General features: G+C 39.4%; 1 protein-coding gene across 6 annotated transcripts in view; it reads right to left on the bottom strand.

Annotated features, from left to right (window-relative positions):
- The window catches only part of Ube2q2 (ubiquitin conjugating enzyme E2 Q2), a 61,795-nt gene that overhangs the window by 40,940 nt on the left and 4,773 nt on the right, over positions 1-16,082 (bottom strand). For 5 of the 6 annotated variants that reach the window (XM_040729801.1, XM_040729796.1, XM_040729797.1 and 2 more), the window contains exons 2-3: positions 6,446-6,547; positions 1,578-1,682 (exon numbers count right to left, since the gene is read on the bottom strand). In XM_040729801.1, coding sequence (XP_040585735.1) covers positions 1,578-1,607 — 30 coding nt within the window. In that variant the 5' untranslated portion in view covers positions 1,608-1,682; positions 6,446-6,547. The remainder of the gene's footprint in view (positions 1-1,577; positions 1,683-6,445; positions 6,548-16,082) is intronic. The other variant, XM_040729799.1, reaches the window with a different exon arrangement.

The raw sequence follows: 16,082 nt of genomic DNA, 5'->3' as shown, positions 1-16,082 counted from the left end.
CTAAGAGATCTAAAACCTAAAAGTAGCCAGGCACAAGCCTGTAATTCTAGTATTCAGGATGTAGAGACAAGAGGGTCATCAGCCTCAGCTACATGTTTTTTTGAGGCCACGCTGAACTATGAAACTTTGTCTCCAAAAAAATGAAAACAAAAACTTAAAAGCCCAATCAGTAAACTCTAAAATAAACAAAATGGAAAAACAAAGTTAACATTAAAACAAAAATACATAGCAAAGATTAAGACTCAAATTTGAAAAGGAATATCCTTACTGAATGACCAGCACGAAAAAGAAAAAAGACCCAAGCTAAGGACACTGTTGTATTTCACTTCACCAAAGAAAGCACAAATTCCCTGAAACCTCCAGAGAAAAAGTCCTGCCTGAGTAAGACTCCAGAAGGCATTAGTTTCAGCAGCACCACTGGCTAGAGGGCAAAAGCACACTCTTGAAATTCTGAGGCAAAAGTTTCAGTCTAGATTATGAATTCAATCACTGAGTAAGAAGAGAACATAATAGCAGTTAATACTAAGGATGTCCCAAACAATTCACATGTACTTCACTGACCATGTATGTTTAGAATATCCCACAGTACTGCCAAACTACTATTATAACTACTTTGTGCAAATGAGAAATGATCAGTGATAAGGAGAATGGCTCAAGAACCCAAGAACTTAAGCTACTAAGCAGAACCGAGATCAAGCCCACGCTGGTCTTGTTCTGAAACCCCAACTTAGAACCAGATTTTTCAAAAGCTAACTTGGAAAATATATCACTTCTTCATGCTTTGGCTCTTATCTAACAATGTAATAGACACAAACAAGAAACGGAAAGCCAACAGAGGTGACAGGAGATCCAGGAATCAATAGATTCACTCCAAGAGAGCAGACAAGAAAAATCGAGGTGATCGAGTACAGCCAGGCCAGAGAACAACTCACAAGGACTAATGCAGAGAGCCAATGCCTCCAAAGAGCAGATAACAGAATGAGAAAAGTGTTATTATAAAAAGGACACTGAGAAACAAAAGACGGCACAAGTAAGGAAATGCCCTAACAGAAAACATGGCTCCACAAAGTCCTGATGGTGAACTCATTATTCGTAACTGAACATTGTTTTAGAAGCATTGGGTAATTAAGTAGGTAGTATAAAAACTAAATCCTGATTTGTTACAACAAAGTCAGTAACTGACAGCTAAATAAATAAGTCTAAAGTCATGAGTAATGCTGAATTGGTGGAAATTTCCACTGCTTGGCATTAGATTTTAAGAAGCACAAATAGATATATGGACATGGTATATTAAGGGAAGGTAACTGACTAAACAAGCAATCAAAGAAGAAACACAGAAATAAAAACTTTTAACATAAACCAAAATGGTGGGTCGGGGAGCAAGTGCTCACCTCTCACAGTAAAACACAAGCAACTCCAAGACATGAAAAGGTTGTTTTCATACCTAAAGCAAAGCAATTTACTAGGGACACAAAACTAGCTTCCAAATGGGTTGTATAATAAATTTAAGTTATCCTAGTTTAACTTGTGATTTAGACAATTGATTTCAGCTCAACACTAGAGAATGTGTACTTTACCTGACCCGTGGGTAGTGGTTGATCTAGCATCTCAACATCCAGGTGCTTAGGAAGGTTATATAATCTGCAGAGTTCACATATCAACCACTTCAATTGCTGACGAAGCTACAAAACACATTTCAGTAAATAAGCATTATGTTAAAGAGCCCTTAGAAGACATTGAATAATGCTACAACTACTGTTAATCAATCCAGAAAGAAACAAAACGTGCTCCTGCTCAGCTCAGCCTACAGATGGAGTAACAGTCTTTTATACATTTTAGAGCTGCTAGCATAAGAAAATCACTATTTTTAAAGTTACTACAGCTTAGTATATCCTTACAACATGGTAACTAGAAAATAACACCAACAAAAGACACAGAAGGAAAGTTCAGACATTGTGTAGTGTCTAGTTGCTAACATCTTAGAAACTTGCAGCTGTAGACCAGAGAACACTAGTGCATTCATAAGACTTATTAAAAACCTAAAGGAAGTGTTGCATGTGGACTATGAGATTACATATGCAACAGCCATATTTCTTTAAAATTATAGAGACAAATGTGACCTAGTAGATTGAGCCCTGAAATAAATAACCTTGTTTGTATACCTAAGCCCCTGGCTTTAGTCTCCCCATCTGCAAAATAAGGAAATGAAGACTTCTCAAGACAGACAGGAGTAAATTAAAATTAAGCCTCTCCAAAAGAAAAGACAGAAATCATTAGGAAAACTGCCATATTAGAATCTCTCTTTAAATTCACATTTAAAAATTTTATAGGTATACATATTTTAAGAAGTACTATGTAAAAACAAACTTTTCATTATTTCAGGCTTTTCCCCAACATAGAAGATGAGCAGTACTTAGACTCAGATGGGAATTGATAGAGCAGTTTACAGTTAGCTCAGTGTCTCTAAGAAAAGACACAAAGAATAAGCAGGTCTAATGAAGGACTAAGAAAATGGAAACAGAACTAGAATGGGTTACACCCAACAAAGAACAAGCCCTTCCAAAGTGGATAAGGACCAAGTGGCCATGGGGAAAGCTAAGCACTGAGTTAGATCAAACAAATGTCCTTATGCTTAAAGGGAAACAAAAGACCCACCACTGTGGATTTGTTATCCATCCAATAAGCTAGAATGTGTGTACGCACATAATGAGATGAGACAGGGTGGCCAGGACACAGCCCTGACCTTATCCTGGCACAAGATCCTGCAGGAGTACTGAGGCAGCAGCCGTGTGATGGCATCATACCAAGCAACAGGAAAAACAGGGAGTACATCTTTCAGGAAGTTAAACTTTTAACACTCCCCGCCCCCACTCTTCAAGGACTGTGGAAGAAACTAAGACCATAGGGAGGAACTAAATATTTAGAAGGTAGATGGACAAGTCTTACTAGAGAGTTTATGATTTGGGGAACAGAAGTATAAAAAAAGAAGTCTTAAGTTTCCAGGGCCAGGCACAGATGACCAGTGTCATTATTTCATCTCTGCAAAGAGAATTAGTGAGGGAAAGCATGATGGGTTGATGGAGACAAATGTAAACTGATATTCACATCCCAAGGCACAGCCAAGCAAGACCCCCTGTACACAGAGGATCTATATACGTAAGTGTATGGGTTTCAAACTCTGAAGAAAAATTTTGGCTACAAATACAGATTTAGGAATCCCTGTGATAAAGTATGATTTAAGCAATGAGAGCAAAAGAACTTGCACAGAGAATTCACAGAATAAAAGGTAATAAAGAGACAAACCAAGGAAGAGCATCTCAGAGGTAACCAGACAAGATAATCAGAAATAGAGGCAGGGAATGGTGGTCTCATAAAAGTCTCCACTGGGTTAGCAATTTGCACAGGACAGACACATCTTCTCTTTAAATGCACATCACATCACAGAGCTTTACAAAGAAGTCAATCAATATTCTTAAAATATTTTGCTGTGTTCTGTTAACAGCTTCCTACATTTACAGGAAGGACGAAGTAGACACAGCAAAAAGCCAGTACTAGCATGTGTTTTATGAAACGGAATACAGAAGAGGACAATAATACAATATTCTATGCCTTGCTTTTTTACTTATTGGAACACCCTGTATGTACTATGGGGAAAGGCTGGCTGCACTCTTTTTTACTACCGTAGAATATTCAACTATACATCACATTTTAAAAATGTTAACAAATTCTTTATTAGTGGGCATTAAACAATACATATTCATGGAAGATTATTTCAAGCACAGAAAAACTGGGTACTAAAAAAGGGAGCCAATGGATTGGACAAGTAATAATTGTCCATCCAACAGTGGAATCTAGACTATAATAAGTAAATTTAAAGGTCAAAACAAAACAACTATTCTCTCTAGAAACCAGGTTATGAGAAACTGGCAGAGGCTATAAGAGTGAAAACGTGTTTTTTTCCCTTCACTATTTACTTTATTTAATTTGGTCCAGTGTTAAGTCCTATTATGCCTAGGACAAGGTAGGTGAGCATTCTCCCATTCGCCCACTGAATTGTAATTTCAACTACCTTTTTACTTTTGAGACATGAGCTCAATTGGTTGACTAGCCTTTAACTTGCAAAGTAGCTATGATTATGGACCTGTGCCACCAGGCCTGGCTCAGAGGCATTCTGAGGAGGAACAAAGGGCTATGTCTGTCTTTCCCATCACACTCTGCTGAAGACATCAACATGTACCTGCCTGGCTTTTAATGACATCTTACTTTCATGGCTCTTAAGAATTGAACTCTTCTAAATCTTCAAACTTACATTCATTTTTTTTTTACACTTGTGCTGGAGGTTGCAGGGGGAGGGGCGGCATGCGCCGTGACACATGTGTGGGGGTCAGAAGACAACTTCTCTCCTTCTAGTATTGAACTTGGGTCTTCAACCTTGTAGGCAAGTGCCTTCACCTATTGAACCGTTTCAATAGTATACCAGTGTTCCTTTTTTTTTTTTTTTTTTTTTTTTTTTGGTTTTACGAGACAGGTATTGTTTTAGAGGCTGTCTGTCCAGCCTCGAACTTGCCAGGCCAATGTTCCTAATTTTAAGGACATATTTAAACCATGTATAATTTATTTTGACAAGTCAAAGAGTTAACAAGTCTAACTTCCCTAAATGATCAGTTTCCCTAAAACTATCTATAGAAAGATCCTTCTTCTTGAGTTAAAATATCAACTTTACTTTAAATTTTTATTTGAATGGCTTTTCTAAACTTCGGTTGCCTGATGGTCTCTTACTTTCTAAAGTTTGTGTTTTATTATTTGCTGGGCATGGTGGTACAGCCTGTAATCCCACTACAGGAAAGGCTGAGGCAAGAGGCTTGTGAGTTCCAGGCCAGCCTGAACTACACAGCAAGATCCTGTCTTTAAAAGCCAAAATAAGTAAGTCATTTTTACTGACACTGTATTAGATTTACAAATATACGAAGGTGGAGATAAGTAGCATTTGTAGCGTCTAAGACATCTGTCTGCTCATCCAGGAACACTGTAATTGTTTTTCTCCAGCTGGTCCCTCTACAGATTATAGGGGTCTGAGAAGGGTATTTTTAAAAAACCATGACATCTACAAAGAAACAATTATTTTTCCGTAAGAATTTAATAACAAGCTGGCCACTGGTGGCACATGCCTTTAATCTCAGCACTTGGGAGGCAGAGGCAGGCGGATCTCTGTGAGTTCAAAGCCAGCCTGGTCTACAGAGCGTGTTCCAGAACAGGCTCCAAAACAATAAAGTAACCCTGTCTCGAGAAAGAAAAAAAAAAAAAGAATTTAATAGCATCATGAAAAAAAAAATCACAGTAAGTTCAAAAGGGGTATAAAGCTATAGATTATGATTCCAATTATTTAGACATATGAAATAGTGTATGTATTTTGCTAGCAAAGAAAACACTGGCAGAAAATATGCATTGTGTCAACAGTGGTTATATTAGGTAGAATTATAGGAAACATAATGCTCTTTGTTTGTTTACAACTTACTAGTTTTCTCAATCAAAGAGTAAACATTTTTACTTTAAAAAATGAAAGGATACTTTTTACAAGTGTGTGTGTGTGTGTGTGTGTGTGTGTGTGTGTGTGTGTACACCTGAGTATCGTGCCTATGGAGACTAGAAAACATTAGACCACCTGGAGCTAAAGTTAGAGCGGTTGTAAAGCTGCCCAACTTGAGTGCTGGGAACTGACCTCAGTTCCTCTGCAAGACCAGGAAGTGCTCCAGGCCATCACTCCAGTCCCAGAAGGTGTATGTATCTCTTTACACAGCAGTTCCCCTTTAGCCCCAGATAAGCACTCTACAATTCCAGTTTTCCAAGGTTAACCAAGGTCCACATATGCTAACTGGAAGTAAACAACTTTTAGTTATTTAACATGGAGCCTGTTGTCACTGTTCTACTTTACTACTAGCTACTATTAATCTGTTAGTGTACAATGTACTTTCAACTAGGGGTCTTGGAATGTGTGGACAGGGGAACACACAAAAACAAGCAAAGCTTTCTTCAGCAAATTTGGCTTTTTCTGCAAAGGAAGCCTCTCACATTAAAACTGCTGCTATCTATCACTACCTCCCTTCACATCTACAGTGGCCTTTCTTTCTCACCTCACCCGGCAGTCTATTAAAGATGTTTGCTTTGTTAACAGAATGAAGGAAAAAAAGAGAGCCTCAATTCCTAATGTAGACAGGAACTGTACCTATGGAAAGAAGGTGACGAACTTCAAAAGCTGTAGCCTCTAAGCTCGCTAAATTATAATTACTAAACATGCTGTTACAACTGTATTACAATCTAAGAAGGGACGGAAAATATCAGGAAAAGGAATAAATGAAGTAGATTTTTATCATGTTACCTCTTAATACTTAATTTCTATTATAAGACCATGAGAAAGAAAAAAAGAAAGACTGATTCATCTCCTTACCAAATTGTTGTTCTTAGTATCCTCTAGTCGTTCCAGAACTGATGTTAGATTTGGGTCATCAGAGTCCACAAACCATATTGGTGAAGAAGATGGGTAAGATTCCTGTTATAGAGACAGTAGGTGAAAAATACTTACAAACAGACCAACCTAGATACGCAGTTCAAACTTTTCACCACTAAGCAGCAAAATGATTATGACCTATATAAAATGCATCAAAGGAAGAAAGGCAACATTAAAATTTATGTGAAGAGACCAGACTCCTCTGTGCAGTTTAAAAATTAAATTTGCTAAGTTTAAAAGCTCAATCTTTCCTATCCTATGTTATACAATTTGTAAGTTTAAAAGCAGACAACAGAACGATGATTAAAAACCAGATACACTGTAAGAGTTGCTTTTATCAGAGGGGAGGAAATGTAACAGCGGGTCTATCATGACCTGAATTCTCTGGCTTTCACCTTTTTCTCTTAGGCTTTAAAATATGGAATCACAATAATCTCTCAAAGTAAAAAGGCAAGATAAAAAGAAATTCCCAATTTAAAAATTCAGTTTACATATTTGAAAGTGCCTTTTGCCTTTTAATAATGCTACATTTCTAAAACTTCACAAATGCTAAAAACTTTTCAAAACCCTCTGCTCACAGGGCTCTGGCCTTCTAAGAAGTGTAATCACAGAAGCTCCTTGTAGATTTTCTTCTTTCTCCTTCCACCACTACAATTGAGCCAGGCTTGAGGGTGGAAACCTCAGAGGCTAAGGTAGGAAGCCCAGGAGTTTGACGTCAGCCCATACACAGAGTCCCTGTCTCAAAAAAAGAGGTAGGGTGGGAGTGAACTGGAGAGATGGTTCTGTGGCTAAGATGGTGTACTGCTCTCCCAGAGGACCAAACTTCAATTCATAGCACTTATGTCAGGTAGCTCACAACCACCTGTAACTCCAGCTTCAAGGGATATGGCACCTCTAGACTCCTCAAACACCTGCATTCATGTACACCACCCCACCTCCACACGCACAAACACATAACTAAAAAATAAAATCTAAAGGAGGATTTACTCCATTTGTTTTGCCATCCCTTCTTAGACTGTAACATAGAAAGTAATTTATTTCTTCAGTTTTTCCTGTTTGTTTTTTGAAACCAGGTCTCAGTATGTAGACTCAAGCATGCCCATCCTTCTACCTCAGCCTCCTAAGTGCTAGGATTACAGGCTGGCTTCAGAATACAATTTCATAAAGAAAAGACATATTAAACGAAGATTACCTTCATCTGATCATGTCTAATCCTTTTTTTGATGCTGACAGTTTCTTCTACCTGTTTTGTTTCTGAGGATCTGGGGATCAAACATAAAGCCATGCCCAGGTACATGCTCTACTCCTGAACTCTAATCACCATTAAAGATTAATTGCTTTTTAAATAGCAGGTGTTAGAAGCAGAGTGAGCAGCAGCACAGGGCTGACACAATCCTCATTCAGATTTTATGTGTCACAGATGTGGGATTCTGAGTTAGCCATTCTAACACAGATGTTTGACATTTATTCATAGGCATCATCAATGGTATTCTCAAACACTCTACCAGGCACCCTCTTGGTATTCACACCCTTGTAAAAATCTCCTTCCTTGGACTTAGCCACTCACTTCTAAATACAGCAAAAGAACCAATGCTACTTCTGAAATTAAGTTACAAAAAGACAACTCCTGTCTTGCTTATCTTCTGGGCTTGCAATTAACCCTGGTGATGGAAATCAGCTGCCACATGGTGTGATACCCTATAGAGAGTTCTCAGTCACAAGAAATTGAACATGGACTCTAAGAACTAAACCAAGATCCTCAGGTTAGGATAATACCCTATGTGAAGAATCCTGCCAACAACTGTAACCTTTCTAGCCCTCTGACCACTGTAGCCTCTATCAACATGTTCCTGCCTTGAAGACCACAAGCCACAGAACCCAAGGTAAGTGGTGCATAGTCTGACCCACAGAAACTGAGAGTAATGTTTGTTGTTTAAAGATTCTAAAGTTAGAAGACTGCAGTCATGGCTCCGTGGTTAAAGAGCACTTGCTGCTCTTACCAAGGAGCATGATTCAGTTCCCGGCACCCACCAGGCAGCTCACAACCAGTTGTAATTCCACTTCCAAGGAACCCAACACCTTCTTCTGGCTTCTACAAGCTCTTGCACACATATGGTGCACATAACTCATACAAGCAAACACATACTCATAATTTTTTTCCAAAGGTCTAAAGGCTTAAAGGTCTAATTGGCTCAGCAGTTAAGAAAATTGACTCCTCTTCCAGGAGACCCAGATGAGGCGTTCACAACCACCTGTAGTTCCAATTCTGGGAGATCAGATGCTCTTCTGACTTTGCAGGCATTGTATGCATGTGGTACATAGACATACATGCAGGCAGAATACCCATATACACATAAAATAAATAAAGTCATACATGCAGGCAGAACACCTATACACATAAAATAAATAAAGTAAAATAAGTAAGTCTCGGCTGGGCAGTGGTGGTACACACCTTTAATCCCAGTACTCGGGAGGCAGAGGCAAGCGGATCTCTGAGAGGTCTAGGCCAGTCTGGTCTACAGAACTAGTTCCAGAACATCCAGGGATACACAAAGAAACCCTGTCTCAAAAAAAAAAGTCTCTAAGTTTGTTAGAAAGAATACACCTATTACTAATCAAACATGATAAAATTCTAATATTTTATCACACAAAGTATTAATGAGAAATGCTACTAATTTTTTAAGTGACTAATGAAAGAAGCATTACATGCTTTTACCCATGAAAAGACTTTTTTTCTGCTTCCACATTTAAGCAGTAGGAAACTGTATTACACAAATAGTTTAGAAGAACAAATGTTCTTTAGCACTATACAGGAACTATAACCTCTTTATAACAGAACTAGCAGCACAGAAACTGGAAATTTTTAAAGATTTTACCAAACCTTAAAAAAAATAGTGGTCAGTAGTGGCATCCATGTGTCTATCCATCAATGGTTGGTTTATTTTTGTGTTTTCATTTATTTCTTCTTACTGGCTCCAAATCTCTTCACAGGGTAAAAGGTAAAGTGTCTTCAGAATTAACTCTGTTCTTAAAGAAAGGCACTTACTGTGTAGTTCTTCAGTCTAGCTTGGGAATACAGCATCTAGACCATTTTTACTGTTTGGGCTTTGCATTTTCTTTAGCTTTCAAAAAATAAAAATAGATCTAGAAGTTCACTGCATAGATTAGTATTTATCTTGAAATGTCTGCATGAAGAAGCATATAAGCTAAGATGTAGAGTGAAATGCCCCACACCACATCAAGAGAAATTTGGGGAGTGATCAGTTCCTCCTGACATGCCTGTATTTAAAATCTTGTACATGAAAAGACAGGCTAGATAGCAAGTCTAAGCACTCATTTCGATGTTTCTCAGAGGCCTCAGACCCCTCAGCACAAGATGACTAAAATGTTGATGGTTTTTTGTATTCTATTCAATTCTCATTAATGCACAAATTCAGTAGCGGTAAAACACAAGGGAAGGTCCTAACACCAGTCAGTTGGAATCTTGCACTGCTAGTATTTAAACAGACAAAACTGAAAAGTTCAGGTTTTACTTCAGAATGTCTTTGATGAAACATTCAAAGTGATATCCATTACACCTTCTATCCCTTTTTAATACTGTGGTAATGAAACAGGAAGCAGACACAAACACCCTGGAGGACACTTGAGAATAGGCATGTGTGACTCATCTGTGAGATTAAATGATGTGAACACCACTTTTACTTGAAAAGGTGACTTTGCAAGGCTTATTCCAACTTGGCTTTTTGGAAGATGTTTTTTCAAAAATAAGAGATAGCCTGTCATTTCCAAAACAAAGGACAGTAAAGTCAAGTTTTAGAGAAAAGCCGGGCGTTGGTGGCGCACGCCTTTAATCCCAGCACTCGGGAGGCAGAGGCAGGTGGATCTCTGTGAGTTCGAGGCCAGCCTGGTCTACAGAGTGAGTTCCAGGACAGCCTCCAAAGCTACAGAGAAACCCTGTCTCGAAAAACCAAAAAAAAAAAAAAGTTTTGGAGAAAAACATTCAAAACTTGGAACACTTATCCACTAGTGTAAGCTCAAAGCTTTACAGAGTATTCTGACGAGACTGGTAGTGAGATTAGATTTTGATATTGTATAAGGAAACTTATCATTGTGTAGAAGATATGTCAACCAAATATTTTCCCAATGATCAATGCATGATGCTATAATACCATGTAAGAAGAAGGTCAAGCCGGGCGGTGGTGGCGCACGCCTTTAATCCCAGCACTCGGGAGGCAGAGGCAGGTGGATCTCTGTGAGTTCGAGGCCGGGCTGGACCGACAGCCTCCAAAACAATACAGAGAAACCCTGTCTCGTAAACCACCCCCCCCAAAAAAAGGTCAAGTTTTTGTAAAGTATCTCACATACACACACACACACTCACTCACACACAAACTGGGAAACAGCTCAGTAGGAAGAACTCTTGCCTAGCATGCTTGAGATCCCAGGTTCAGTTCCCAGAACTAAAGGACATGGAGATCCCAATTATCTCAAGTGGCTTTTGCTATTAAAATATTTCTTAAAGTTGGGCAGTAGTGGCACACACCTTTAGTCCTAGCACTTGGGAGGCAGAGGCAGGTGGATCTTATGAGTTCCAGCCTTGTCTACAAAGCAAGTTCCAAGACAGTCAGGACTGTTACACAAAGAAACTCTGTCTTGAAAAACAAAAAGAAAAAACAAAATTCTTTTCCAACCAGGTATCTAAGGTTGGGTTTTGTTCACATTACTTCAATTAAAACATCAAAAAGCTACTGGGCTAGAGAGATGGCTCACAGATTATGAGCGTGGCTGCTCTTCCAGGGCCTAGGTTCAATTCCCAGTACCCACATAGTGGTTCATAACCATCTCTAATCCCAGTTCCAGGAGAGACAGCACCCTCTTCTGGCCTCCACAGGAACCAGACATGCACATGATGCACAGACATACACAGAGACAAAACCTACACATAAAGTAATTGAGTATATTTTTTAAAAAATCAAAGTACAGAAGCAAAGACAGAACAAAGAAACCTGAAGTATGTAAGACCTGTTTTAGCTGTTAATGTTTTAATATTTCTAATGATAAATACACTAAAGGTATAAATGATTAAAAATGGGAGTTTAAGTCCTGACCACAGAAATATTGAGAACAGATGCTTTCCACTTCTCTCCTACCAAATCCCCTGCCCTTTCCTCCTCAGAAGAAACACACCCTTTTCTCCATTCTCCATTAACCCACATGCTCTAATAGGACCGGCTTTGCTACCTCCCTCCCTTAACACAAAGCCTGACCAAAAAGCTCTAGTACTGTCTTAGTTAGGGTTATTAACGCTGTGATGAAACACCATTACCAAAAGCAACTTGGGAAGGAAGGGTTTATTTGGATTACTTTTCTTGAGTCACAGTCCCTTAAAGGAAGCCAAGGCAGGAACTCAAGCAGGGCAGAAACCTGGAGGCAGGAACTGATGCAGAGGTCATGGAGGGTGCTGCTTACTTGCTTGCGTAGTCTGTTTTCTTATAGAACCACTAGCCCAGGGATGGCATCACCCACAAAAGGCTGGACCCTCCCTGATCAATCTCTAAGAAGATGCCCTATAAGCTTGCCTACAGTCCGATCATATGGAGGCATTTTCTCAATTGAGGGTCTCTCCTCAGATGACTCTAGCCTTTGTCAAGCTGACATAAAACTAGCCAGAACACGTTCTAACCATTCCCATTGATGAGCTGTAAAGTTGGGAAGCCACAAAAATCTGGATCTTCCCTCAGACTAAAAATCTCCTTCTGGGATAACTGGGGTCACAGGTATAATTCTGGCTAGCCTGGGGTAATCAGCATTCCCCTTGCCCTAAACTGAGAGAATTCATGAGGTCAAATTTCTTCTCAGGAGGTTGTAGATAGAACTGTATGTCTGCCATGACATATAGTCATATCTGTGGTAACTGCCATGACTATGGTGATACTCTTTCACTACACAATGCTAACATTCTTACCAATCTGATAAATCAAAGCTGGTAGCTGGAAGGAAAGGTTTCTATATAGCACAATATAATTTGTTCTATCTTCAGAAACCACATCAGCAACAAGAATTAAAAGCAACCACCTCTAGAAAAATTTCCAAAGACATTTCCTATATGCACAAGGATTCCATCTACTAATACTCAGAGCACTACTTAAAATAGGAGAAACAGAAGCAGCTGCCTCCTACATATCCAGTATTAGGAGACAGGAGTCACTAGACGGTTCTGTCAATATCACAGAAGAGGAAACACTGGAGAAGGACCTCAGGATACAGATCCACTAAGTGAACAGAAGTCACAAACAATCTCATTTATTACTTTTCCAAAATAGCAGCCAGCCTGGTCTACACAGAGTTCCAGGGCTACATAGAAAAACTCTGTCTCAAAATAAATACAAAATAAAAAACTCAGCACATAACTTAGAGGGAAAACATGACCAGAAAGATACTACACCAAAATTTATAGCAATGAGTATCAGAATTAGAGAGGTGGGTTTGTTTTTGTTTTTTGAGCTTTTTCCCCCCCCTAGTTTTGCTTCTTTGGTTTCTAATTTTCTCACAATAACAATGTTTTGATTTCCATGTTACAAAACATCTACCACCACCACTGGAAACAACTTTCAGCAAGAACTCTGCAACATGTTCTAAAGACTGCCTAAATATCCAAAGTAGAGAACAAATTACAGCTACTCAGAACATCTCTCTAAGTGAACTGAAGCAAATAAAATAATGAAGATGATCTGAACCAACTGGCCGCAAACTCCCCTGGATGATTCCAGTAGTTCTGACTGGGCATTGTTTTACATAATTACTGTTAGATGCTATCAGAGAACACTGGTACAAAAGCCTTGAGGGTCAGGAAGGATGCCTGGCTATGTTTCTCTCCAGTAACGTTTTGTATGTGGCACTGTCTATTTCCTTTCAGTCTCTACGCCCTCCCTCAACTAGCTGACACTCGTCTAACACTACCCCTTCCCAGGCCCAAGCTCAACACCCACACCCACAGACACTACCAAAGAAAGTTACAAAGATACACACACACCATCATTCATAAAAGGAAACTCAACCCTCGCCATAATTTCATTTCTCTCAAGAAAGTGCACAAAAACAGAGATGAGATGGATAGATAACCAGCAGGAATCTGACCCTATATTATTAGCTGGTCAAATAAATGAAACAAAAAAAAAAAAAAGACTCTGGTCTGAAAGTACTATTCAGGAGCTTAACATGACAGCTCTGGTATTTCCAACAGCTTCTCCATCAATTCAATTTGGAAAGGTTATCTGTCACGGGAGAATAAGCCGAAGAAAGGTTCTTAGGCTCTGAAGTAATTTTGTTCATTATTTCCTTTGTACACTTTTGGCTGAACTTCTTTTTATCAATATAAAGACTAGAAAAGCAAAACATGAAGTTAACAGCATTGCCTTATTTCCATGAAAAGATGTTACAAAGCAGATAACTTATTTTCTTTCTGTCTTTGTAGCTGGGTCTTGAACCCAGAGCCTTGCATACGCTCAGCAAGGCGAAGTAATCTACCCGAGTCATCCAGCTCCAAGTATTTTTAAAATAATGGTTATCACTTTCCTATTTGTACAGTATAGAACAGTACTGCCGGGCGTTGGCGCACGCCTTTAATCCCAGCACTCGGGAGGCAGAGGCAGGCGGATCTCTGTAAGTTCCAGGCCAGCCTGGTCTACAGAGCGAGTTTCAGGACAGCCTCCAAAACAATACAGGGAAACCCTGTCTCGAAAAACAAACAAAAAAAAATTCACCAAAACTAGACTGACAGTCATTCATGAAGAAACACTAATTTATGCATACAAGTAATATAAAGAATAAGGTTTCAATTTCATACCAACTAATTTACTTCCTGTGAGATTGTTTTTGTTCATTCTGAACAGCATTTTACTACCAAGAGTCTCCAGATGCTGCTGGGGATGGGAAAGCACATACAGACGGGAGAGAAGAGTTTCATTTACAAAGCAAGTTCAAGGCCAGCCTGAGCTACAGGAGATAATTAAAAGGGAGGTGGAGGAGGGTGGACAGCTCAGCTGGTAGTTTGCAACAAAAGCATGAGAGCCTGAATTTGATTCTTAGAATGTACACAAAGCCAGATATGGTTGTACATTCATACCAGTACTAGGGAGACAGAGACAAGTCCAGCTCATGAGTCAACTAACTAGGTCAATTATCCAGCCTCACAATAGTGAAAAACCATCTCAGTAAGATGGCTCAGCAGGTAAAACTGCTTGTCATGCATGTCTGATCACCTGAGTTTAGACCCCACTAGGTAGCACGTCTCTATAATCCATGTCAGCATTACTCTGGCAAAATGGGAGATAGGGGACTACTATACCTGAAGCAGGCCAGTTATATACTGGTGTACCTAGCACAGCAGCAAACAATGAGACCTTGTCTCTAAAAAGGCAGAAGGCAAGAACAAAAAGTGGAGATTGCCCTCTGGCCTACACAGACACAGACACACAGACACACAGACCATGGCACACATGTACACATACCTACACAAAAATAAAAATTTTAAAAACACAAGGTATACAATTGCTGAGTATAAACACTAGAGGTTTACCTCTGGCCTTCTCATACACACATGTGCACATGCATCCGCACACACAGAGTACAAAGACTGGGGAGATATAGATAGACATGGCTCAGACTATGAAGTGCCTGCTACACAAGCATGAAGACCTGAGTTTTGATTTCCAGAATCCATGTTTAAAAAAAGAAAACAAGCAACCATGTAGGCACACTCTATTAAGCACAGCACCAAGGAAGTAATGATAGATGGACATTTGGAGCCCACTGGCTAGCCCCCAACCCAACTGGTGAGACCCAGGCCAAAGAAGAACCCTGTCTCAAACAAAGTGGATGGCCCCTGAGAAATACCACTCAAAACCTGACTTCCAGCCTCCACCTGTATCCACAAACACATGCGCACACATGAACACACACACACTCATACTCACACTCCTAAAATTCCAACAAGTCTATACAAGAAGGAATGGAGTCAGACAGCTATCTATGACCCCAGCCTTCTAAAGGCAGGTATGAAGTTTCAGGACCAGGTTGGTCTACACAGCAAGTTTCAAGTCAGCCAAGGCAATATAGGGAGGCCCTGTCTCTATATCCCTTTACTCCCCAAAAAGGTATAATGGAGCTACCAGCTTAAGTATTTTTAAAAAGACTAAAAGAAAGTCACATACCAGTCTCCCAAACAGCCGTACAAATTATTAAAGGAGTTGCTTTGCTCTGAACTGTGATTATAACAACTGGGTCTTAGTGACTGGCAACCAAGCCTGTTTACTGAAATGGAAAAACAATACCTAAGTTTATATAACAGTATAACAGATAATCTTTCATGAATTCACAGAAGTAATGACTCCTTGAGGTTCACATTCAAGAACAGGGCAAATTTATGAAACATGATGGGGGGGGGGGAACACCACCCAATTTCCATGGCCTAGAAAGTAAAACACTTATGTTTGATTTCACTTCTGACACTATTCTTCATATGTAGCCAAGTTACAGATTTCCTATCAAGTCCTCAGTGACCTTTTAAGCATCTGTG

The sequence above is a fragment of the Mesocricetus auratus genome, unplaced genomic scaffold (assembly GCF_017639785.1).
Source record: "Mesocricetus auratus isolate SY011 unplaced genomic scaffold, BCM_Maur_2.0 Super-Scaffold_100022, whole genome shotgun sequence".
NCBI classification, from domain to species: domain Eukaryota; kingdom Metazoa; phylum Chordata; class Mammalia; order Rodentia; family Cricetidae; genus Mesocricetus; species Mesocricetus auratus.
The sequence above is the reverse complement of the archived record's forward strand: the minus strand, read 5'-3'. Positions and strand labels throughout refer to the sequence as shown.